Source organism: Panthera tigris, chromosome B4 (genome assembly GCF_018350195.1).
Source record: "Panthera tigris isolate Pti1 chromosome B4, P.tigris_Pti1_mat1.1, whole genome shotgun sequence".
Taxonomy (NCBI): domain Eukaryota; kingdom Metazoa; phylum Chordata; class Mammalia; order Carnivora; family Felidae; genus Panthera; species Panthera tigris.
The window spans coordinates 22,261,974-22,288,039 of NC_056666.1; the positions used below are offsets into that span (position 1 = coordinate 22,261,974).

At 44.6% G+C, this 26,066-nt stretch overlaps 1 protein-coding gene across 10 annotated transcripts in view; it reads left to right on the plus strand.

The window, feature by feature from the left end:
• The first annotated feature begins 487 nt into the window (after positions 1-487).
• Positions 488-26,066, plus strand: part of KIAA1217 (KIAA1217 ortholog) — a 300,868-nt gene continuing 275,289 nt past the window's right edge. For 9 of the 10 annotated variants that reach the window (XM_015537196.2, XM_015537200.2, XM_042991231.1 and 6 more), the window contains exons 1-2: positions 488-773; positions 8,892-9,175. In XM_015537196.2, the coding sequence (XP_015392682.2) occupies positions 704-773; positions 8,892-9,175 (354 nt within the window). In that variant the 5' untranslated portion in view covers positions 488-703. Of the gene's footprint in view, positions 774-8,547; positions 8,607-8,891; positions 9,176-26,066 lie in introns of those variants that run through there. The other variant, XM_042991235.1, reaches the window with a different exon arrangement.

The following is a 26,066-nucleotide window of genomic DNA, read 5'->3' on the forward strand; positions in this document are numbered from 1 at the left end:
CGAAAAGTAAACAACTTCTTTGTGTTAATCAGGTTCTAAACAGTTATTGCCAGAAAGTGTTTACCTAACAACATTCAGCATAAAGGCTTGCTTTCTGTCTTTCTTTCTTTTTTATAAAGAGATTTCACTCAAATTTGGGATGTTCTGCAGTTGGCTGTGTATTAATATGTACAGCAGCCTACTTGGGAGGCTCCTTCTGTGTCTGAGATTCAAGAACCCAGGGAACGGAGAACCCAGTTCTCGCCGGCGATCCTATGTGAAATGTTTTCCTTCCCCGGCTGCGGGATCTCGGCAGTTCGCAGCGGTGCAAACCAGGCAGTCCGGGTCCTGGTCGGACAGCCCATCACCTGTTGGGGCCTCCCACGCGCGCCGCGCAGGGCTCGCCCCGGCCAGGGGCGGCGGGCGGCTCCGGGGCACAGGCTCTCCCCCCTCCCCCCTTCCTCCGGGACCAGTCGGGCTGGCGGACTGACGGACGGACGGACGCGGGGCCGCAGGCACAGAGGGACGGGGGCGGCCCGACGCTGGAATGCAGTTTTCTCCGGCGAGAGAGACTTTGCACCGGAGTGGAGAATAGTTTGGGGTGGGGTTTCGCACGGTCCCCTCCCCCCGCCCAGGGCCCCCTTCCAGGCGCTTTCTGGGAGCTTTCAGAACTGCGCTCTGAAGTTTAAAGAGCAGCAAGGAGCTTGTGCCGTAGGCAGGGACAATGGAAGAAAATGAAAGCCAGAAATGTGAGCCGTGCCTTCCTTACTCAGCAGACAGCGGGCAGAAGCAGGGTAAGTAACAGACTCATTCAAAGATGGAGTTACAGTTAAGCGTGTTCCTCGCCGCGGGCTGCTTTTTATAATCCCGAGACGGGGCGCAGGGCAAAGAAAACGCGCTTTTCTTGGGGTGGTGCGTTTTCAAAACTGAGTGGAGAGCTGTGATTTCTTGGGTCTGACTTGATCTCTGGCAGGGTTTTCGTCAGCAGCAAAAGAAGTGGCTTGGGGATACCGCGTTTGTGGGACAGTAAGCATTCAGTATGTGTTGTATCTCTAGGCAATGACAAAATATATCGCTAAAAGCAGCTTTTAATACTCACTGCTCCAGCCGTGGGAGAAAGGAGCTGTTTCTGGGAGGCTATCTCTGGGAGGGCAGCATTTCCATTCATTGGTTGGGGGATCCCATGAGGCAAATGCACACTGGATGCAAGTTTTGCGGAATTTTAGAGTTAAATTACAGAGTTTAGGGATGTTTTATTTTACAGATCAGAGCAGTAGGGGAGCACTTGTACCTCTATATGGATGATGGATGGGACTCTGTGAATCTCTCTATTCAAAAGTTGGGAGTTGTTAGAGAATTTTGGTAAATTTTCTCCAGGCAGTTTTCCTTTAATTGTGTCTGTAATAGACTTGTCTTTTCCGTAGGGAATTTCCAGAAGCTTATGTTGTTCCAAAGAAATTTCACAGCGAGGCTGGGTAGAGAAAGGACTTCTCTGCTTTCCAGTTTCTGACGTCTGTGATGCCAGAGCCTATAGAGCCTATCATATGGTATCATATAGGCAGCGTGTTCATAAACCCGCACAATCCGAAACCATCCCCGCCCACCCTACCCCAGGTTCATCTGGAGGCCAGTTAGGAACTAAAAGAAGCCTTGCGGGTCTACAGTGCTCTGCGTGGGAGTAGGGATTATGCACAGGGGAAAAGGTGTGTGTGCTTTAAAAAGGCGAAAGGGAAGTAACAAATGACTCATCCACATTGAAAATGCAAAACTAAGCTAGGCACAAGCACTGCAATTAAAACACCCCCCCCTCCCCACCTTACCCCTGTCCTGTGAAATGCAGGAAACCTGAAGCTTAGAAAACCCTGGAGGATCCCCCAGTCCTACAGTCTTCGTCTAGGTGTCTGTGTTTGTGTTTCTAAAACAGAGCACTCTCCGTGCGGGCGCCTGGTCAGTGGGGTCCAGTGGGAGATAAGGCTGCCATCCCTCCCCTCCCCCCTTATCTGGTAGGGCAGGATCCCACAGCAAGGATTCCATCTGTTGACATAAATGACCCAGAATCTACAGGGGCAATTAGAATGGGACCAATTTAAGAAATAACTTTCAAACAAACACAGCAATTCAAAGATGCTTCAGAGGCTGGGGAAAGTCAGGCTGAGGGAATGTAATCACTTTATTCATTTACCCATTCATTCAGTGGGAGAAACAGTGAACAAAGTAGATGAAAAATACTTGCCCTCACTGAACTTCTGTTCTAAGAGCCATGTTTGGAAGGAAGGAGGTGGTAAAGAGAGACAATGAACAGATACATAAAATACATAGCATGTTAGATGCCAGCGTTCCCAGGTTTAGCGAGTAAAAATACCCTGTATTTGAGTTAAATACCCAGTTAAGTTTGAGTTTCAGATGAGCAACAGATAATTATTTTTGTATGAGTATATCCCGTGCACTATTTGGGACATACTTATGCTGAAATTATTCATTATTTACTTGAAATTTCATTTTAGTTGGGCATTTTATATTTTATCTAGTAACTCTATTAAGTAGAAATAAGACTGTAGGCAGGGAAAGGGAACAGGAAGTACATGGGTTGCGGGGTGAAACTGTAGATAGGGTTATCAGGGAGACCCTCACTGGTGTATATCTGAATAAACATCTGAAAGAGGTGAGGGAGGGAATAGCAGGAACATGTTCAAAGAACGGCAAGGACATGGGAGAAAGCTGGGAGAAAAGAGGGTAAGAGGTAATCCAAGCCAAATCACATAGGGCTGTGAGACTGTGGCAGAGATTTGATTATTTCAAAAGAGCTGGGGAGAGGCTAGCAGGTCTGACTTGTCTTATAAAAGAGAAATATTGGGTGCTATGCCGAGAATAACCCACATGGGGGGTAGGGGAAGGGCAGGGAGGCCATTTTGGAGGCTTCTGCCTGGTAAACCAGGGACGAGGTTGGACCAGCAGGTGGTAGAACAGGTGATGAGACACTTCCAGATGTATACTGAAAGTTAAGGCAAAAGAATTTGCTGAGGGATTGGATGTGGGATATAAGAGAAAAGGAGAACAGAGATGATTTCAGAAATGTTGGCCTGCCTAGCTGGAGGAATGGAGTTGCCATTTACTCAAAAGGGAAAGCATTTGAGTGGAGTTGAGGAGGAGAGGGTGTGTATAGTTTGCAAGTGGAGGGGAAAATAGGAAGTCCTTTGGATAGGTTAGGATCCAGAGGTTTATATCAGGCATCCAAGCGGAGATGCTGATTGCAGCATGGATATTCTCCACTCGAATTGAGGAGGACGGGTGGGGGTCAATGTCAGATCTGCTAGGACTGGGTCTGTGTGCAGGAGGACAGGTCCCCAGTACACCCTGGGACACTTGAGTATCTAGAAGTCAGAGAGATTGGGAGGGGTGGCTGGAGAGATCGTAAGGGTGAGAAGCATTCAGATTGGATGTGTAGGGTCCCGTTGAATTCTGGGTAAAGCGATGCAGCGAAGGAGGATGGCATCAGTTTCAGTTCTTTGGTCAGCACGAGGACCACACAGGGAAGCCAGGCCTCTGTTCACGTCATCCGTAATACACCGTGTCCATTTCTAGCCCGGCATTCTTGATGGTTGCACCCAATAAGAGCGTGATATTCCAGGGCAGACCAGGTCTTCCTCATCTTTGCATTTCCTGCACTAACAGAACACCGGGCACGTAGAAAACACTCAATAAATATTTCTTGAACCAAAGGCTAATTATTCCACCGCCGGGCTTGGCGTTTACCAATCTACTGTAGATAAGGATCCCCTGGGTGATCATGTAACTTATTGTCCGGACTGAGACACTTTGGAGAGTGAAAAGGAACCCTATGAATAATTTTGCTGGGATGGCAGTTGTAACCCACAAGTGTTTTGGCAAATTGGGGCAGATGGTCGCCCCAAGAATGGCTCTAATCAGTGAGGTTTCCGTGGCTGAGTAGGCAGCTTACTAGGAAAACAACAGCGTGAAAGTATATTGCGAGGTGCCCTGTGTGCGCTCCGTAGTTATTGGCTAACCTGTAGTCTAAGACTATCACACTCCCTTTAAAGCCCATGGGCTCCTTGGAGCGATCCTGGGGGAGGTTCCTCGGGCCGCCTCTATCTGCCCACAGTGGCCCTGAAGTGTCTGGTTTTGCTCAGGCCCCTAAGCTCTTGAAACCCCTGGGCAGGTAAAGTGTTATCAGCCCGTCTGCTCGCCTCCGCCAACCCCTGATCCACCAGTGTTTCGAGATAGTATTTGCTCTGCTGGTAATCATTTTTTGCAATATGTAAATGTATCAAACCAACACATTGTACACCTTGAACTTGCAAAAAATGGCCCTGGCCACAGAGCGCAAGCTTGGGGAGTCCCAGATACTCAAGTCTTTGCACAGAACTCTAAAATTGCCCCATCAGTCTCTGCCCCTGACCTGTTTTATCCTAAAGAGCACTTATCACTACGTGACATTTATATGACGTATTGTTTGTCTGCTTCCCTCATTATAATGTGGATCCTCTGTAAGGGAAGGGGATTATGTCTCTCTCGATCACAACTTCACTGTATTTCCTAACTCCTTTCAATGTACGGAGTAGGCACTCAATAGATATTTTCGAGAATGAATGAATCATCTAACCAACACCTGAGCCGAGAATGTTTTTCCGGGGAGCAGAAGGGCTGTTCCTATTCTGTCTATCCCAGAAATCTTATTTATCCCGTATTTAATTTTTAAGGGTTTTTAGGTGAATATATATAATGGTCTGATTTCGGCTGTAGTTTCTATGCCAGTTCGTATATGGTGGTGATCTGTATGATATTAACAAGAGAACTAGGAAGGCAAGAAATCCCGTGGGCCCCCAACAGAATATGGGATGTGTATTAGTCAGATAGGCGAATTGCTGTAACAACCCTGTAATCTCTGTGGTTTAGCACAACCAACGTTAATGTTTTGAACACAGTGGAATGTGGATATTCCCGGCCAGGTGGATCTCCTGAGGGCCCACCTTCAGGCCGGCTCTGGGACCTAGGCCCCTTCTGTGTAGCCTGCCGCCATTCGCCAAGGCCTTGACGGCTTCCTCTGGAGCTTTGACTGGCAGCTAGCCCAAGATCAAAGAGAAGGAGCACGGAAGATCATTCAGCAAGGCTGGGGGCCAGGGCTGAAGGTGGCCCACATCACCTCTGGCCACCCACACTGCATTGACCGGAGGAATTAGGACCAGGCCCCAGCTAGATGAAGGCTGGAAAACGCAGCCTTTCTGTGTGTGCAGCAGGAGAACGTTATGGTTTGAAGACACGGACGGGCAAAATCCTGTCGCTGCCACAGAAGGCCCGGAGAGGTTGTACAGCCAGAGGAAACAGCAACTCCCCACGGTGTTCCTATGACAAGAGAGGATCCTGGCACCATTGCAAAGCTCCATCTTGGAGATAGTGAACCGGAAGCCACTACAAAGAAGGGAGGGACTCCCTCTCAAAGAGGCTGTGGCCTACCGAATCTGAACTCGGGAATAAAATCTCAGGGAAGTCTTGTCGCTGGCTCGCAGGTGGAAGGCAGGCGTGGAATGTCTGAAGGATGCGAGGTCTCAAATCTCTTGCTGTGAAGTCAGCTGACTTGGCTGAGGCCACCTGAGCTGTGGCCCAGAGGCCAGCCTTCAGCTCCCGAGGGCTCCTGCCCGCAGGATAACCTGCTGCGTCTCAGCAGAGTCTCTCTCTCTCTCTCTGGCACTGCCGCCCTCCTCATCCCTGCTTCTGCTCCCGGGAATGCTGGAGGGGCTGTTCTCTGCTCGACGCTCCTGTTCTGCTCTGTGCCCTGCTTGGAGTGGGCTAGGAAGAGCAGTTTCCCGGGGCCGTGCGGAGGCTGGGAGCAGCAGGAAGGGGAAACTGGAAGCCTTGCCTTCACGCTACAGCATCGTTGTTTGTTTGACACGGATTCCCAGAATAGCAAGTGGCTGGACACACCCATACTTCAATGTTAGCACCGGAGTGCATTCCAGACAAGAAATAGAACTGGATTTCTGTGTGGATGGCTTTGTGGATAATGAAGAAGGGGTGGGACTCAGATCTCTGACTCCACGGCTGTGGAATTGTGACTACCTGTCCTTTGCCCGGTCGCCTCTTGTTTTGCCCTGCTTAGTTTTTCTCCCCAGCTGAAGGGTCACGGTGTCCCCAAATGACTGGAGTGGTAGAGTTGTCAGTTCTCCCTCAGGCCCGGGAACTGACAGCCCCCAAGAACTGAGCCTCCCTGAGGAAAGGGCTCAGGTGACCGGGACGCATGTTCAAGTGGCTTTGTGTGGACAGTAGGGTTGGGGTGTTGTTGGTGCCCGTGAGCAGGTGCCTGGTGGTGGGACGGGAGACAGACCGGGCCGATAGCGGAGTGGGGTGAAGGGCAAGAAGGGGAGCCACGGGAAGGAGTGAGCTCCGCCCTCAATTGGGCGTCTGCCAAAGGACTGTGCCTCTGGCCGTTGGCGCATTTGGGCATCAGTGCTTTTGCTGCCTTCCTCCAAGTCACATTCAACCTCGTTAAACAACTGGAGACATTTTAGAAGAATGCACAAAAAAGAAAAAATGGGAAAGTAACATAAGGCTGACGTGACCTTCCGGTGCAAAGTGTTAGAAAACGGCAGGGGTTGAGAGTCAGCAAGTTGGGGCTTCCCAGAGGTAAATGGTGACAGGAGATTGGCTGCAAAGACCACCACTCCTCCCCTCCCCCGCTCCTTTCCGAATTTATCTGAAGGAAGAAAGCGGAAAACTGTTCTCAGTCTCCAAGGGGCTACCGTTCTGGCTGTCTTGACCTAGTCTGAGGATCCTTCGATGAGACAAAATAGTTCTTGTGAGTCTGTGTGGCAGAGGAAGGCAGATGGAACTTTCTGCTGCTGTTGGTGGCTGAAGGTGCCTGAACATTTATCCATATGGGTGTCTGTGTGTTTGCCCATGTGAAGAAGTCCCCTTCCCGAAGATTCAATCCCGCCAATTAATCTAGCTGCCCAGGATCATTTTTTAAAATATGTTAATGATGTCAAAAGTAATCGTTAAAAATACTGTGTAAAAGTCAATAGTGTTATATGAAGTATACAACAAGTTTTTGGCCAATGTAAAACTCATGTGCACACACACGCACTCCGAAAGCTAAAGCGAAACCAGATTGCACACGTATTTACCAACCTGACATATGGCATTTTTTGCAACTCGCTTTATTCAGTGGATCCTGTTACTTCTGTTTTATTAAAGAAGACACCACAAAAAAGGCAGCCGTCATGTGGGTCCATGTAATGAGAAAGGAGCCTAAATAAATGATACAGTTAATCTCTCAATATCTTTTTAATCAACAGTTCAGTCTTCTTCCCCTTCTAAATTTACTGCTGAAACTAATGAAGAGTAGGAGAATTAACTAATTTGGCTATTTTTTTCCTCCCTTTCCTCATCGGTGTCTGATGGAGATGCTATAATTAGCAATGTAATGAGAAGTGAAGGGTAAACAAGAAGAATTGTTCCCAGAACACCATCCTCCGGATGGAAAACCAGAATAGGAAAACCAGCCTGAGTTGAAAATGTTCACTATGCCTAACCCAAGGGCGTCAGACCTGGGGTTGTCTACAGAGGCGTTTCTAGACAACGAGGGAAATGCACTGGGGGCATGGCCTTTAGATGAGCTGGTGTGTGTATAAACTGGATGCTCTGGGTATCACTGGTGTGAAGTTTCGTTTGTCTCTCTGAGACTCAAGTCTAGAACTTTCAAATAGTGGATCTTTTTTTCTGCACAGAACTTTTAAAGGTAAATAATTAGCAAATGAGCTTTTACCGGAAACTTCTTTAAAAACTCATTGAGACTGGGTTTTAAAGGATCTAGAGCTAGAAGACGCTGCACATCTAATACTGGTCCAGCCATCCTCATTTAATGAATGAAGATGGTGAGGTTTAGAGATCATATTGTATGGTCTGGGTGTGAGGTTAAAGGCAGGACGCCTGAGAGCCCAGGGTTCACGGATCAGGAGTACCTTATCCTGCCTGCATCTGTGTGGTGTGTAAGTACTGCTCCTGCTGAAGAGAGTCTGAAGTGCTTTTGAATGTTCGTAACTCTCCCTTTCTAGTTTTGTTTTTTAAGAAGTAATTCTCCTTTTTCAGTCAGCTAGAAGATGCAGACCTGACGCCCTACTTGCCAACCATTGAGAATGAGCAGAGATTCCCTATCCACTGTCATCGCCTGCCTCCTTTGCTCCCTTCTAGGTGGACATCAACTTGGCCTGGAAAGGCCGTGTCCGAGACAAGGTCAAGGCCAAGGGTCTAGGTCAAGGCCATCAACATGTACCATATCTCTGTCCTTTTCACTGTGTGTTTTAAAGTCCACTTCAGGCAAAATGTGTCCAAGCCTTTACATTCTCTCCATTCTTACCTAATAGTAATATTGACCTAATAAAATTCTAATGTTTGCTTGGTTTATGCTAATGGAGGGGGGCTGGAGTTTTCAGGGGGTTCATATGTCTGTGATTATAATGCCTATTTCTGGTCTTGGGGATGAAATAAGTGTCTCCGAAACCACCGTCAGATTATGAAACTATAAAAGTCCTGTTACCAGCATGGGGTTGCAATTAAAACAAAAACAATAATCAGAATCACTGGAACTAACTTTTCTATAATTACAGTTGAAGGTAAGGGGTAACCCAGTTGCCTGCAAACTTGTCTGACCAAGTGTTCTCCTTCTGAATAATCTCAGGAAAAGAGTCGGAAACGACCACCTTTCTCTCTACAACTTTTTGCGTTAGTGCAATTTTTCTCATTTCCTTTGTTGATTTGGTTCCCGTCTTGCCTAAAAAACAAATAACCTGCCAGGTTATGGTTACATATTAACAGAAACCCTCTTAGTGTTCTGTAAATGACATTTCTAGTAAAATCTTTCATTGCAAACTGTGTTTTTTTTTTTTTTTGTCTTTCAGAACAAGGAAAAAGCAATCTACAAGTCACGTCATTAGAAGATGCAGAATGTCGCAGAACCAAGGAACGCCTTTCTAATGGGAACAGTCGCGTTTCAGTTTCCAAGTCTTCCCGCAATATCCCAAGGAGACACACTCTAGGTGGACCCCGCAGTTCCAGAGAAATACTGGGAATGCAAACATCTGAGATGGACAGGAAGAGAGAAGCTTTCCTGGAACATCTGAAGCAGAAGTACCCCCATCATGCCACTGCGATCATGGGCCACCAAGAGAGGCTGAGAGACCAGGTACGACCATGTTGCCGTTCGAGATGAGCAGAGCTCGTTCTGCGATGAACGTGAGGGAGAGCAAAGTGGCAGGTCAAAGGGGACAAAACGGATGAGTGGATCGTGCCCACCTTTGGGTTGTTCCAGATCTCTTTGTGGGTTTGCGAGACGGAGGCAGCTTACGGGAAAGGTTTGACCTGAAGCCTCAGTTGTCTTTATCAGCGTGTCAGAGAGGGGAGACCCAGAGAGGAGGCAGTCCCCCCCAAATGTGTCCCGATGTTCAACCACAAATACATCTAAACTGCAGGCGGTGAGGGGGTCTTACTTTACTAGCCAAGCCCAGGATCCATTACTGTGCACCCAGATAGCACTTAAGTGCTTAGCACGGTGAATGAATGAATGAATGAATGAATGAAGACATATATACATACATATGTATGTACATACATACTTACATACATACGTATAGACAGACAGACAGACATAAATACATTTTCAGGGTAAAGGAGAGCACAGAGGGATAGATTGTGATGAACCCCTTTTCCTTAGCAAGCTGACATTAGGGCTTTGTTTCTATTCTCTGTTTTTTTTTTCCTTTTAATCACAGATGTTTACCTTTCGCATTCTTGGCTTTCTGCTGTCATCAGCTACCTGTTTTTTCAGGTTATCTTGACAGCTACACAGACAGCACCCATTTGTGCCTTGGGATGTTGTTGTTTCTTGGCTGTATGCAATGACTTTTTGGCAGGCCACAAAGTTTTGGGGGGGGGGTCCCCCGAAGGCCCCACAGGCATGTGATCAGATTGACCTTTGAGGATGCAGAACATAGTAAAGGAAGCAGGGCCACTGCGACACACGTGGTCGGGGTAGAGGACAGGTTGTTATTGATTTCCACACTCCAGAGAGAGAGACCCATTTAGCTTGTTAAGTCGGCGGTCCTGCCAGTTAACCGGTTACCAAAGTGATGTCTGACTAACTCAGCTTTCTATCTTCTGTGGAAATGGAAATTGGCATTCGCCTGAACCATTTGAACCTGTACTTCATCCTCACTCTCGATTTGTCGGTTTATTTATTTAAAAAAATTTTTTTGGGGCGCCTGGGTGGCTCAGTCGGTTAAGCGTCCGACTTCGGCTCAGGTCACCATCTCACTGTCCGTGAGTTCGAGCCCCGCGTCGGGCTCTGTGCTGACTGCTCAGAGCCTGGAGCCTGTTTCTGATTCTGTGTCTCCCTCTCTCTCTGACCCTCCCCCGTTCATGCTCTGTCTCTCTCTGTCTCAAAAATAAATAAACGTTAAAAAAATTAAAAAAAATAAAAAATAAAAAAAATCTTTTTTAATGTTTATTTATTTTTAAGACAGAGACAGAGTGTGAACAGGGGAGGGGCAGAGAGAGAGGGAGACACAGAATCCAAAGCAGGCTCCAGGCTCCAGCCCCAAGGTGTCAGCACAGAGCCCGACGCGGGGCTTGAACCCAAGAACTGCGAGATCATGACCCGAGCTGAAGTTGGAGGCTTAACCGACTGAGCCACCCAGGCGCCCCATCGATTTGTCGGTTTAAATTCAACCCTGGTTTCTCCGAAATCTTTATTAAAGTACCTAAAAATATGAAATGAGTGTATAGGCTGTATGTTTGCTTTTTGCTCACGTTGCCAAAAGGTGGCAGACCCAGAAGAGGAGAGAAGAAACAGGAGGCCTGGTTGATGTAGATAAATTCTTTAGTAGTTAAGAAAAGGATGACAACTTTCATTTCAAGCATATATAGAAAGTACCCCCTATTTATTTATTTATTTACTTATTTTAAAATTTGTTTATTTATTTTGATAGAGACAGTTAGTAGGGAAGGGGCAGAGAGAGAGGGAGAGAGAGAATCCCAAGCAGGCTTTGCTCTGTCAGCACAAATCCCGATGCAGGGTTCCATCCCATGAACCATGGGATCAGGACCCGAGCTGAAATCAACAGTTGGATGCTTAACTGACTGAGCCACCCAGGTGCCCCTTTACTTACTTATTTAAAATTTATTTCCTACAGTTTTCTTGAGGTGCAATTGACATGTAAAAAATTTCCCTAATTTTTAGTCGATAGTAGGGTCACTCTCCATATAAGTAACGTGTCACATGTTTGTGAGGCACCGTACTTTATCCAAAGTGGTTCAGATTGAGGACACTCAAACTCAGAATAGTTACAGTCACACAATTTGCTAAGGGAAAGTTGGAATTTGAATCTGGTTAAGTCTGAGCTCAGAACCCTTGTTTATTTCACTGTTCTTTAAGTTGATCATTGCCTATGGAGCATGTAGTGTGGTGAGGAAAAAAAACGACAAATTCCTTCTACCTGTCTAGGTTTTTGACTAACTAATAATTAAATTGATATAAGACAGATTAACAGAAGAAAAACAAACAAAAGCTTAATGATGTGTATGCTTCCTGTGTATACATGGGAGAGACCCAGGAACTCTGAGTAACTCCCTAAAATGGCCAAAGCCATCACCTTAAATATCATGTTCAGCTAAAGACAAAAGAAGATGTTAGGAGTAGGGAGTCAATTATGGGAAGTTACCAAGAAAAGCATAATAAACAAGGTCAAGTTGTTATGGCCTAAAATAATTTGGATACTGGTCCTGGCTCAGAGAAAGAGCTATTACCAGAGATTACTTTTTCTCTGGAATACTTATCTGTATGGCAGGGCGAACATCTAATTATGCATCATCTCTCCTTGTTGTCCTGTGAATCACCCTCCTCCCCTTTGAAGCACTAAGCCCCTATCCCATTCCCTAGGTCAGGATAGCATATAAGCCTCAACTGACCCAACATGTCCTTGGGTCTCATATTCTTATGGGGCTCCCATACATACATAATTAAATTTGTTTTTCTTCGTTAATCTCTTTTATGTCAATATACCGGTCAAAAAACCTAAAAGGGTAGAGGAAATTTTTTTTCCTCTCCACCAGTCTGTACATGAAGTGTAAGGGATAGGGTGAGGTTGTGTGTGTGTGCGTGTGTGTGTGTGTGTGTGTGTGTGTGTGTGTGTGAGAGAGAGAGAGAGAGAGAGAGAGAGAGAGAGAGAGAGAGAGACTATGGGGCCAGTGGTCACGGTGAAGGAGGTTAGGAAATTGATTATGTGTTGAATGAGGAAGGTGGAATGTATTTTTTTAAGTTAGAAATGTATTCATCTTGCTGAGAAATTAGTATTTCAAAATGGTATATTTTCCATGCTAAAAATATTTCAATTGTTATCATTACTGTTATTATTTATCATCTCATAACTATTGCTACTGCTATGATGATAGTAACTGGCTAAAACTCTCACATGGGGAGCCTAAATATAACCTGAAGGGTGCATGGTATCAGATGACAGGGAATAATGACTGTGGCTTAGTGGCCCCAACCTCTGATCTCCTATCCCATGCATGTCTGCCACAGGTGTAGTCTGGCCATGGCTGGTCAGCTGTCCCTTTACTGGGTAACTCAGGATGAATTCTTGTGTATTCCAAGCTGACCATCCAGAGAGGGATAGAGTCTGATGCATGGATCTGTGTATATATTTTTTCATTCCATTGTAGTGTCGCCAATGAACCCTAATCAGAGGTAAGCTCAGGTAACGGTTTAGGAAATTCCTATGGACAGTACTTCATCCTCTGGCTTTTCTATTCTTTTTCACCTGCTGCGTGGTTCCTCTTTCCTGTCTTCTTCTCCACGATGCCCTTTGTTCCTCCCCGACCTTAAAGTGGATTATTCCAGGCTTCCTTTGCAGGAAGATCAGATGACCAGCCATACGGAGGAATTCAAATAAACAAGTCTGACCACTTATCTAATATTGAGCTTCTCAGTACCACGTATCCTTCTGGTGGCTGTTTGCCTGGCTGCCTCCCAGAGAAGCGGCCTTCATGAACAGAGTGACACTGGGGGGAGTTTGAGAGGAAGATGGTAACTGCGGCAGCCAGCGTCTTACCTGAAATATCTGGGTACCAAGGGCATGTAGGTTCCAGTTCCTTGGTATTAAACATAAGGAGAATTAGAGCCTACCTTACATTTCAGAATCTGAGTCCAGACGCTGGAAGGCTTATGGTTGAAAACTTCAATTTGGGCCTTTGAAAATAAGTCAATCAAGAATTTTCTTCAGTCTAAATTATTTGAACAGAGGTCTCCTGATGGGGGAACAGCCATGTTGAGGAGCAACCTCCTTCCTACCTGTCTTCAAAGATAGCAGATGGCCATTAATGCTGCATAGTGTTTATGTAGTAAAGGTTACTTGTGTGGGCCAGTCAGGGGGTGAAGCTACATCACCTGGCAGCTAAGGGTGTGGTTCTGGGACAAGGCAGGGCTGGGTCGGAATCCAGCCTCCTCCATGTGCTAATTGCAGGATTGGAGCTAATGACTTCATCCTTCTCTGTCTCAGTTCCCCCATTTGTCAAAGGACAATAATCTCAGTATCTCAGAGTACTGAAAAACAGCCTCAGAAAGCCGTGGATCTTCCTCCTGTTTCAATGGCAGCTTGTGGCATTACAGTCTTCTGGTCTATGGTATCCAAAAGAAGAGTCTCAGTGGTTCTTATTTTCAGATTAGTATTCAAAGGCAGTTTTCTTTTCTGCCCACGCATATTTGAGTACCCGAAGATTATTTTTTCCATCGTCAGAGCATAATTTTATTATAATTCCGAAACTTATTTCGATTTTTCCTTCATCAAAAGCTTAAAATTTGGATTTCTTTCACTTATTCATCCCATATGTATTTATTTGGCATCTGCCGTGGTAAAGGTGCTGTGATGAGGCGTGATCCCTGCCATCAAGTCAATAAAAGAAATACGGCATTCGTGCACAGATACCGATCCTTCATGACCCAGCCCAAATGTTGCACCTTCTGAGTTGGTCGTAACGTCTTGCAGTACCTATATTGTAGTATCTAATCATGCCTTTATTGTACTTCTCTTTGTGTTTCTTTCTCCCACGTAGAATATTTTGGAGGACAAGAACCTTGTCTTAAATACCTTTGTAAAGTCACCATTTAAGGGAGTATGGAACCTAACTTAAGCATGATCGGTTTTTGTTGAATGAATGAATGAGTGTGCAGATTGTTGGTAGCAAACCTCCCTCTGTCAACTCTGCTTCCGCTTTCTACACCTGTGTACGCGGGTATTGTTTGCTACCAATAATTTGTATGATCTGGACGTCACCTTCCACAGGGGAAGCTTTTTGAATGCAAAGCAGGGTTAATAGAGGGGAGGAGATCACAACTCATCTAATCACAGAAAGCCTGTGATTTAAAGGGCTTCGCTATGTGACCCACAGACATTGAATGCCACACACTGAAAAGTGAGTGGGGCGCCTCGGTGGCTTAGTTGGTTAAGTATCTGACTTTAGCTCAGGTCGTGATCTCATGGTTCGTAGGTTCAAGCTCTGCATCTGGCTCTGTGCTGACAGCTTGGAGCCTGGAGCCTGCTTCGGATTCTGTGTCTCCCTCTCTCTCTGCTCCAGTCCCTGCTCATGCTAAATAAACATTTAGGGTTTCATCAGCACATCGCACATCCATACATAGAACTTTATACTTATCTGTACAATGGCATTAATCACATTTAAATGTAATATAAATATATTAACATATATTTACACCTTTATGTAGTGGCATCTTTGACTTTTTTTTATAAACTTAATTATATTATGGCAGAATTTCAATCACACTGGATTATTCCTCATGCAGTAGATCTCAGGGTATCATTGTATACCTTGGGAAATTGATGTCGTCCCTACGTCATGTGTGAAAACTCCAAATTAATCAGATGGTTTATTTTCCTTTTTTTTTTTTTTAAAGATGTTAAGTAATTCTTTTTTTTAAATTTTTTTATTAATGTTTATTTATTTTTGAGAGAAAGAGTGCGAGTCGGGGAGGGACAGAGAGAGAGGGAGACACCGAATATGAAGCAGGCTACAGGCTCTGAGCTCTCAGCACGGAGCCCGACGGGGGGCTCTAACTCACAAACTGAAATCTGAGATCATGAAATCTCGAACTCACGAGCCATGAGATCATGACCCGAGCCGACGTTGGACGCTCAACCGACTGAGCCACCCAGGCGCCCCTAAGATTTTAAGTAATTCTACCCCCAACCTGGGGCTTGAATTCACAACCCCGAGATCAAGAATCACATGGTCTATGGACTAAGCCAGTCAGTGCCCCAATCAGATTTTTTTTTCCCTATCACATTTGTTCTTTTCCTATCACGTCTGTTCTAATCCTAATCAATCCATATATGTGAAGTGTTAGAATTTCTCAAATATGCATCTACATTCATGAATATGTGTGTCAGTGAAGCCTGGAAAGTGATCTAATTGGAACTAAAGGCACACTAAGACCATAGACCATCATTCCATCATTAGTGGAAGCCTTGGGCCCTGGTGAAGATGTGGATAAAAGGCTAAAGTTGTAGAGGGGGCAGGTTCTAAATAATTATGTATGCTTCATAAATAAATAAATAAATACACAAATGAAAAGTTTATAAATTAAACTAAAGCAATAGAACCCAGCTAAGAAATTCTTCAGAGCTACTAATTTATTCTCAACCAAAAAGGAAAATGATGGGAGAACAGCCATGTTTAGTGGCAAGAACCAGGGAGCTGTTCAAAACTAATGACTAAATATGCATTTACAGACCAGTTTCTTGCCTAAACCTTAAGGGAAAAGGAAACAGCATTTTGGCGCTTAAGAAATCTAATACAAGAGGGGTGCCTGAGTGGCTCAGTTGGTTGAGCGTCCCACTTTGGCTCAGGTCATGATCTCATGGCTCGTGAGTTTGAGCCCCGAGTCAGGCTCTGTGCTGACAGCTCAGAGCCTGGAGCCTGGTTTGGATTCTGTGTCTCCCTCTCTCTCTCCCCCTCCCCCACTCATGCTCTGTCTCTCTCTCTCAAAAATAAATAAACATTAAAAAAAAATAAAAGAAATCTACTACAAGGTATGTGGAGCAAATACTAACAATAAGCCACAGTGGGATGGGGGAAGAAGGCCCTTACCCAGATGGAGAACGTGAGCATGGAGGTTAGTTAAATGTTCAGCATTTTTTTAACACTGTTTTCTTGACCACCATTTATGGTGGTGAAACAGTGGAAAAGACTGCAAGGAGAACATCTTATTGGCCTCAGTTAATATTATGACACTATTGCTCTTTGCCCATATTGGTATATTTCACCATCTCAACAACCCTGCGTGGTAGGCAATATTATGAACTCTCCTTAACAGAATGGGAAACTGAGGCACAGCTTACTTAGCTCTTGTTCACAGTGACAGGGCAAGTCACCGGTACTGAATCCTATTATTTGGCTGTGGGGCAGGTCTTGCTTTCTTGCCTCCAGATCACACCATCTCTCTGATGCGCAGCAAAACCAATAGACATTAGTCTAAAATGTCGAGAAAATGGAGAAGGGTTGGACTGGGGGTACCGGTTTGGCCATTGTCGTAAGTATGCAGTTTGGTGGTCATCTTACAGTGGCTGAAATGCCCGCCTCCTATTAGATTGGCCTTCAATAATTCTGGAAAGACAAGGAATTTGGCACCAAAGAAGCAGTGACATAAATAGTGATTTAAGTATCTACGGAACATAAACGTTGAGATGTTACTATTGCCAGAGCAACACCTCCAAATGGAAGGATCATGGTGTCATGATAAAATTACAAGCTACATTTAGAGAATTTATATTAGCATATATGGGAGCGTTTAATGAAGTGAGATGTAATGAAATGCTGGAGCCTGTGAACAAAGGATATAATTACGAGGGAAAGAATCAGTATAAAAAAAACTGTCCTCAGAAATTCCAAATCTTGGCTATGTCTAAGAGAAATCAGAATGCAATCAGAAACAATAGTCATCGAAATTTGGGCGTGATGAAAAACAATGGGAAAAAAATAAGCAGAAAGAGCAATCTACTACGAAACAGATGATGATGTTACTTGAGGGACCAGCTGAAGGAGCTCGCTGGAAATGTTTCCCAGGGGACTGATATTTTGAATTGTGACTTAAAGGAGATGGAAATGCATTTCTGAAGATTTGGAATATGACAGAGTAGGACATCTGGGGGCAGGGTGAGGGGGCACTCAGCGATCAAAGAGACTAAATTCAAGGAGTTGCGTTTTCACTTGCAAAATTGATTGGAAGTTGACGTTAATCACAGAGGATACAGGAAAACAGGAAAAGAATCCTAAATGGGGATCATTCGTAACACATGGCTTTTGATCCATGTTTAATTGGGTGCCACCAAACTCCGCATTAGCTTTCGTTTTAATTAGTGGAAGGAAGAGCAAGAGAACAGTGTTATATTAAGAAGAGGTCTGAAAGCAAATCAAAATAAGATTCCACTGGAAAACCTGCTAAGGAGTGTCGGGGAGTAGGTGGGAAGTGAAGGGGAGTCAGAAACCCAAGTGTGGCTATGCGGTGGCAGGAGACGCCTCTGATGTGGTGATCGGCAAAACCTAGAGAAAACTGCCACCAGCTCAGATGGAGATTTGCAGTATTGAGGAATCCAGAAAAGACCAATGTGATTCAGTCCAGCTGATTGATACAGAACTCATATCACAGGCGTTTAGACTGTCCTCTGCTTTCTCGTAGCCGGCTTACGTCTTTGCCTTTATTCATCCTTCCTGCAGGTGTTTTCTTGGATTAATTCAATCAGATGGTTGTTTTTCATCGACCTACACTGTCAGCTCGACATCAGGCAGTATGTGTAGAGTAGCCAGTACCTGCCCTGCCGGGGGCGCGTCTGTTGAGTGATAACTATGGGGTCCGATATAACTGAGTTTTTTATATGCTGGATGCTCTGAGCTGTGCAGCGTAGGTGAATCATCTGTTTTCCTGAGGCTTTTCTTAACCGCAGAAATGAGACTGACGATACTTTAGTGGTGAGGATTACATGAGATGATACATCCTATCAAATAGATCGCAGGTGTTGAGTGCCTGTGAAAACCCTTTGCATTCAGGAGAGCATTATCCTGGAGGGGTGAGGGCAGTATGCATTAGGGCAGCATAAAACAGTGTGTGTTCTACATTGCAGCGATCTAGGGGCACCTGGGTGGCTCAGTTAGTTGAATGTGTCACTTCGGCTCAGGTCACGATTTCATGGTTTGTGAGTCTGAGCCCCACATCGGCCTCCCTGCTGACAGCGTGGAGCCTGCTTGGGATTCTCTCTCTCTCCCTTTCTCTTTGCCTCTCCCCCGCTCATGCTCACTCTCTCTCAAAATGAATAAATAAACTATAAAAAAATAAAGAATAAATGAAATAAAGAAATTGCAGTGATCTAGATCAGCATTTTGTAAAAACATGCTCTGCTGAATCCTGGATCTCCAGGCTGTTACTAGTTGTTTGGGGAATGGAGAGAAAGTCTCTAATTTGGGGATATTTTTGGTTATCTAGAGTTAAATGAAATTCTACACTGCAGGGTCTGTCCGATCTTTTAATATGCTAAAAGGCATTCTACGTCTCATTTGGATATTTGGGAACAGGTGGGTGAAGAATGAAACATGTTTCCCAAGCCTGTTTGACCACAGAATTATTGCTTTGGGAACTCTTCTTCTGTGAGACACGCCAGGGAATGGGAGTATGTACTTCAAAAGCTTGCTGGAGTTCAGAGCAGTGGGAGAGCAGAGGGGGAGGATTTCACACAGAGATGGACATTTGAATGGTGTCTCTTGGAATGATAGCAGTCTCCTGGAGACAGATTTGTCCTAATTATCTATTTCCTCAATCCCCAGGGCATAGTAGGTATTCAGCAAATATCTGTGGCAAGGAGATTAATGGATTATGATTTGAATGGATAGAATGCAGCCGTGAAGGCATTGTGACAGAGGAGGAGGGGGACAGGAAGAGACAATGTTGAGACAAGAATAGAGGTGGCTCCCCTGTGAATCAATGGGTAGGCCAGTTTAAGTGAGGTGATGGTGTTATTCGGCAGAGGGGGAAGACAGGGGAGTCAGGCAGAGGACGGCCAGGTTGTGTTGGACCTTGAAAGTCAGCAGAAAGCTTGGACTGTCAGACACAGGGCAACCTTGTAGTCTTGAGCTCAGAAGTGGAATAGAAGCAAAGTTGAAAGGTTATCTGCTCGGTGCTATGTAGGAGGGACCGTGAGAACAGCCTGGGTCCTGGCCTGGAAATGGTTGCAGCATCCGGGCCACAGTGATAAGGCTTTGGGCATGGAGCTCAGCCAGCACTGAAGGATGACACGCACATCAGATATTCGAAAGAAAAATGGGAATGACTTGGGGTCTGATTGGAGAAGGATGAAGGGACAAAGGGCTGTGGCTGGGGTAGTGGGGAGGGCAAATGCGCCCAATGAGCACCCCATGTCCTCACTCAGCTCCTACCTGTGCCCAGACCTTGAGCAAGTCACTAAGCACCCTGTGTCATCTGTCCATAAGCGTGGAACCACTGAAAGACCAGTGGACTGCCAAGGAAGCATGTTAGTCATCGTCACGAGAGGGATGGGTGTTAACTCTTGGGATCAGCTATAGGGATGGGACTTGGAGGAAAAAAAATCTGGTCTGGGGCCCAGTGGGTTTTTCAGCAAAATTGTGTAGTTTTTGGACTTTTGCACCAATCTCCTTTTGCCTTCCTCTCACAGTATCTTTGTTTTATCAGGCCTGCCCTCTCCTCTTCCTGCCCTTCCCCTGATGTGAGATGTTCGAGGGGTGTGCTCCAACCAGTGTGCAAGCGTGGAGGTGACTTGTGAACAGTGGGTAATGCTCAGGGGCCGTCACATGGAGCTTTGAACTGAGCCACAGGTTTTGACAGTGTGGAGATGAGTACAGCTTACTACACTTAGTTGTGTCAAACTTGCCCCAAAGGGATATTTTTGGGCCAGTGGAATGTACAAGGATTTCCTCCATGAGCACTTCCCGAGGTCACAGCCGGAGCAGTCACCGGTTTTACTCAAACAACACGGGGACGCTGATGGGAGAGGAGCAGGTGGATGGGGTGGTATTGTTGTAGCGGTTCTTCAGGAGACATGAATGGGCTGTACGTGCTATCATTACTGCTCACTGATTCCATGTTTTGGGTCCATTGTCCTCCCTTTGTCCCTCCTCACCTTCTCTCTTTCCTTTTTGTTTTGAAACATTTCAACTCAGCCAGAACATTCTCCTGTGCAAATGTGCGCTGGGCATTGAATGTGCGAAGACCAATGCTCTTCCAGGTCCAGGATGTACTTGCCCTGTGTCCATGTTCTTTCTCCAGTTACTCCACACAGCATCTGTTTTACTTCCGGTTGAGTACCATGACCTTGAGTTGCCCCATAAGCTTTGAGAGCAAATGCCATTTTTACACCCTCTCTTGGGTTTACCTGTTATGTGTATGTTTTTAAGTTTATTTATTTATTTTGAGAGTGTGTGTGTGTGTGTGCGTGCGCACATGGGAGCACAAGTGGGGAGGAGCAGAAAGAGAGGGAGAGAGAGAATCCCAAGCAGGCTCTGCACACTGTTAGTCCGGAGCCCGATGCCAGGCTTGAACTCATTAGCTGGGAGAACATGACCTGAGCCGAAACCAAGAGTCAGATGCTTTACTGACTGAGCCACCCAGGCACCTCGGGTTTATTTGTTATATTGATTTCTTTCAAAGACTTAGTTTGCATTTATCTCTTCCAGATTATGATTTGCTGTCTCATTATTTTCAGCTTTTTTTCTTAATTACCTGCCTTTTCCTAGTTTTTAAAGTTGTCTTTGTTATCTTCTGTAATTTCTTAAAGTGAGTATCAAGTTCATTTATTTTTAGTATTTCTTGTTAGTAATGAAGGCATTTAGGGGCATACATTTCCTGACACCAGGTTGGGCTGTGTCCTGAAGTTTTGTATGAAAATTTCCTGTTTCATTTCCTTAAGGACAGTTGAAAGTTTCAATTTTGATTTGTTCCTTTGATTTAAGGGTTTTCCAAGAGTATTTCATTTCCAAGTAGTTGAGATTACTATTTATTTATAATTTTATTGGATGTGATCAAAGAATGCAGTCTGTAAAATTGCTGCTTTTTAAGACGTTTAAGGATTTGTTTAAAATTTTTTGCATAGTCAAATGCATAATCAGCATTTGTAAGAATTGTGTTATGTATTCTTGAGAAATTGCTTATTTTATGTTCATTATATATACATATACATGTGCACACTTCTATATCAGGTTTGTTGTTTGTTTCATTTATTTTGTCATGGCCCTTACTTTTTCTAGTGCTGTTCAGTTTCAAACTGTGTATCATGGAGTCTCTCACTACCAACATATTTTTATCCTGTTCTTCTTGCATTCCTAAGAATTTTTGCTTTACAGCTTTTCATTTGTTTTATTTGTTGCAAACAAATTTTTGATGATCATTCCTTTCTCATAAATTGTCTTTTTACACTACCAGATGACCTCTGTATCCAGTTTAGTGTTTGTTAACTTTTCTTATTATTAATATTGTCACTTTGCGTTACATTTATCTGGTATAGACAGATGGTACTCATCTATTTTCAGGTTTTCTTTATTAATATTGAGTATGTTGTTTAGAAATTACATATAAGTTGGTTTTGCCTTTTTAGCTCAACTTATTAGTCTTTGTCTTTTAATGGGAGAATTTAGTCCATTGATATTTAGTGTAATACTCAGTGAACTTGATTATATTCCTTTATCTTAATTTCACAGGAAATATCTCTTCTTTATTAAATTCAGTTCATGCTCAGTAAACACTAAACAAAGTTTCAGTCATGACAAGCAGTATTTGAAATGACAGTAGGTGCTCCAAGTAAAAATGAGTGTCAGGCACTCATATGGAGGTAGGAGAGAACTGGAACCAGAGAATAAGACTGGGCAGATACCCATTGGCATTATCTGCTCTATTAGTCGGGGCTCTCCAGAGAAACAGAGAAACAGTTGGAAAGAGAGCAAGAGCAAGACTGAGAGAGAGAGATATTTAGTTTAGTTTGAAGAATTGGTTCACACAGTTGTGGGTACTGGCAACCTGAAGACTGTGGGGCCAGGCCACCAGACTGGAAATTCAGGGAAGAGTTGATGCTGCAGCCTTCAGTTCAACATCTGCAGGCAGGAAACTCAGGTAGGGTTTCTAGGTCTTGAGGCAGATTCTGCCCCCCCCCCCGCGCCCCACCACCTCCCCAAAGGGACTATAAGTCCCACCCACACTATGGTCAGAGTGTGCTGACTCAGAGTCTGCTGATTTAAGTGTTAATCACATCTAAAAAATACCTTCACAGCAACATTTAGACAGATGTTTGACCCAACGGCTGGGTACCACAGCCTAGCCAAGTTGACACAGAAAATTGACCAGCACCGTAGCAAAAGCTGACCAAATGTAAATGGACCATCCCTAAAGCAAACAATGACTACAAACAAAAATAGAGCCAAAGTTCAAGCTTTAGGGAATTACCACAATTGGTTTTCATTTTTTGATTCAGAAATGAAAGCACCCTTCTTTTGGTGATGCATACAATCTGTGCTGGACTTAAGAAATGTATATTTGACTTTTTTTTTCCTTTTTAACGGTTGTCCGTATTTCTTGAGACCAGAACTTTAGGAGGTTGTGCCTCCTTCTTGAGTGTCCGCTGTTTCATTAGCCTTCTCTGCATGTTAGTGGTCTGTTTGTCCTGGGGTGGACGAGTGGTGATACATTAATCCTGCTCTGGACCGCTGTCAAAGGCCTCCATACAGCATGAAGCTAAATATAGAGACCACCCTCCACCCCCCAAGGCTGCTGTGCTGATGGCCCACCCTGTCCCGACTCTTCCAGACCCCAGCCCAGCGCCATCTGTGGGCGTGGTGTTTCTGGGAGGATTTCTGGAAAGTCTGTGCAGTCCAATGTGCACCTTTGCAGTCCAATGTGCTCCGTTTGCAGTCCAATGTGCACCTTCAGGCTTTACTAAACAAATCATTTTAGCATGACTTAGGTTAGTTAGGATTTTAGTGTCCTCCATTGTGAGCAGTGTTATTAAACCAGGATAACTGCTTGGTGGTTAAGCACATGTGTTTTGGATTTCAGTCTTGGGTCTGCCTGGATTAAAAGGGACACTCCCACACTTAGTGGGCATGTAGACTTACTCAAGTGACCTAAGCTCTTGAAGCTCCCTTTCTCCATTTATGAAATGAAGATAATAACCAGTCTTATATCACCTTTTGCTGTGAGACTTAAATCAGGTAAGGATTGCTTATTTTAATTATGAAAATATTGCTTCTTCTACCCAAAGAAGCATTCCTTTTCCACGTGACAACTTCTAATTCATTTTATTTACTTTTTTAAAAGATTTTGTTTTGGGGCGCTTGGGTGGCTCAGTTGGCTGAGCGTCCGACTTCCGCTCAGGTCATGATCTCACGGTTTATGAGTTTGAGCCCCACTTTGGGCTCTGTGCTGAGAGCTCAGAGCCTGGAGCCTGCTTCGGATTCTGTGTCTCCTTCTCTCTCTCTGCCCACCCCACCCCCGCCCCTGCTCATACTCTCTCTCTCTCTTTCAAAAATAAATAAAACATTAAAAAAATTTTGTTTTAATGTTTATTTTATTCTTGAGAGAGGAGGGTCAGCCAAAGAGGGAGATAGAGGATGCCTAGAAGGCTCTGCACTGACAGCAGAGAGCCCGATGGGGGGCTCGAACTCACCAACCGTGAGATCATGACCTGAGCTGTAGTCAGACGCTTCACCGACTGAGCCACCCAGGTGTGTTTTTTAAGAAACAAAAACTCAGGCCATAGACGGTTAAATCCAACCTCTCCCACCAGTCACCTGTATCTTTATATGTTCATGGGCTTTTTCAGTGAGTGGATGTCTACATCTGTTATAAAAGGTTTATTGAAACAAATTCAAGAGAAAGAATCCCATTTGCTATCCAAATCTATCATGGATCCCTCTGATGTGGCTACATTTAGAAACAAAATAGCCCTTCTACATGCATTTGCTGAGCTCTGACTTGGTTAGTGGTGCTTAGTTGCTGGCAGGCAAATCACGGTGCTCTCATAGTCCAGCTCAGTCCAGCTCGCCATTTTCCGCGTTTAAGGACAGTAGGAAAAATCATTAGTGGATTTGCAAACCTTGGCTTTTCTGCCCAGCCTGTGTTTCCTTATTGCTGAGAGTATTATGCTCCACATTTACCCCACTGTAAATATTTCAATATTCTCCATCATCACGGTAATGATGTCGTCCCTGGTTACAAAATCTTTGGTCTGTGCTTTCCTCAGTCCGCCTGCAGACGAGTGGGTTAATCAGGTTGCTTTCACATCTGAGTTATTTCTGGGACTCTCTTCATTTGTCTGACTTACAGATTCTGACTGTTCTCACTCACTCTCTTTTCTGAGCTTGAATTCAGTAAGTAAAAGCGGAGATATTGTAATTTCCTAAACAACCCAAAGGGCAGATGTGGTCTAATTTATAACCCCTCTGACTGCTGAATCAACTTTCGTGTGCTCTGTCTAATGGAACTTTGAGGAATAACCGAATAAAGCCTAGATCTGGTTATACCTTGTTTTTGTTTGTTTCATGTTGCGTTTGTGCCCCACTGGGTAAAGCACAAGTGTGGGCTTCATCTGGATGTATTTTCATCTTACAGAGGCAGTAATTGAATCTCTGACAGTAGTCTTGCCTCCAAGGAGTGTTCCAACTCAGGCTGCTATATTAAACCAGGGTAGCTCTTGGTTCCCTCGGAAGGTAATGTCGCATCTGTTGACTGTGAACGATGGCAGGGCAAACCTCTCAGAATAGTCGGAGGAGGGGAAACGGAGCATTTACAATTCTTTCTAGGAAAAGAGCCATTCTGAGTGCTTTTACCTATGGATGCTCTCTCTCTGAACATCTGGGTAGGCTCAGCAAGGTATGGGGGGGGGGGGCGGTAAAATTTGCTCTCTGACCTTTCAAAGATGCTGCTGATTTTCTTGCCCTTGCAGCAGGCTGTGTGGCATGTTAAAGCAGGCTGCAGTGTTGACTACTGCTACTTCCGAGATTCTGCAGGGTTCTAGCAGATTCTGTGGGAGCCTGCCTTCAAATGTTTCCCGGCTCCCTGCGGAGCCAGAAAGCCAGAAAGAACTTTCTGCAGTAGCACTTGACAGCTATTTGATAACATCACTGTAAACTCTCCTGAGTTTGGAGCAAGTCCCATTCAAACCTTGCTGATACCTCAGGGTCAGCAGCCTTAGACTTGGGAGTGTGAGGTGTGTCCGCAATAAAGTTAGAATGAGAAGCAAGAGTGCTGTGCCCAGTGTCGCCATGAGGGGCTGGGCACAAATTTGGCAGAAATTTGCCTGAAGCTTTATGCAAACATTAGGGGTTCTATAAAAATTTGATTCGATTGATTTTGATGTCATTCTGGTAACTTATGTAAGTTAGTACAAATATATGAAAGATGCAAGTATGTTATGAAAGAGTTAAAAAAAATTCTCAACACCTTCCCCTACCTCCTCTGCAACCGGAGGCCAAGAGAAACTACAAACACACACACACACACACACACACACACATTCCAGCAAAGAACCTGTTTTGCAAGTTTTGCTGGCAAAAAGTAGGAAGGGGGTTGCTGGAAAGTGGAAAAGCCTTAGAAGTATCAGTTGAAAGTTTTTCAAATCGTATGTTTTTGATGTAACTTTATCCTGCAGAGAGAGGCATATGTGCCACCGAAGGTTTTTCTTTAACCGATTAAGTGCATTGTTAGACAGGGAGGGGCAGATTAACGAATGCCTATAATTTTGATCATTGTTTTCTGCAAAACAGCTCAGGCTTTGAAAATGAAGCCATCGTCCTTGGCTGAGTCTCTGCCAGCAGCACAAATTATACTGTGCAGAGATCCAAAGCCCCTCGAAAGGTTTCATTAATGAACAATTTCAGACGATTGTTTAAGTCTTTGCCTGACAGGTAACGTTGGCATGTAGGCAGGTGGGGTTAGGGTTTCCATGGAGATTTATGATGTCATGCTTGAAAGAGCATGTCAAGACAGCCAATTT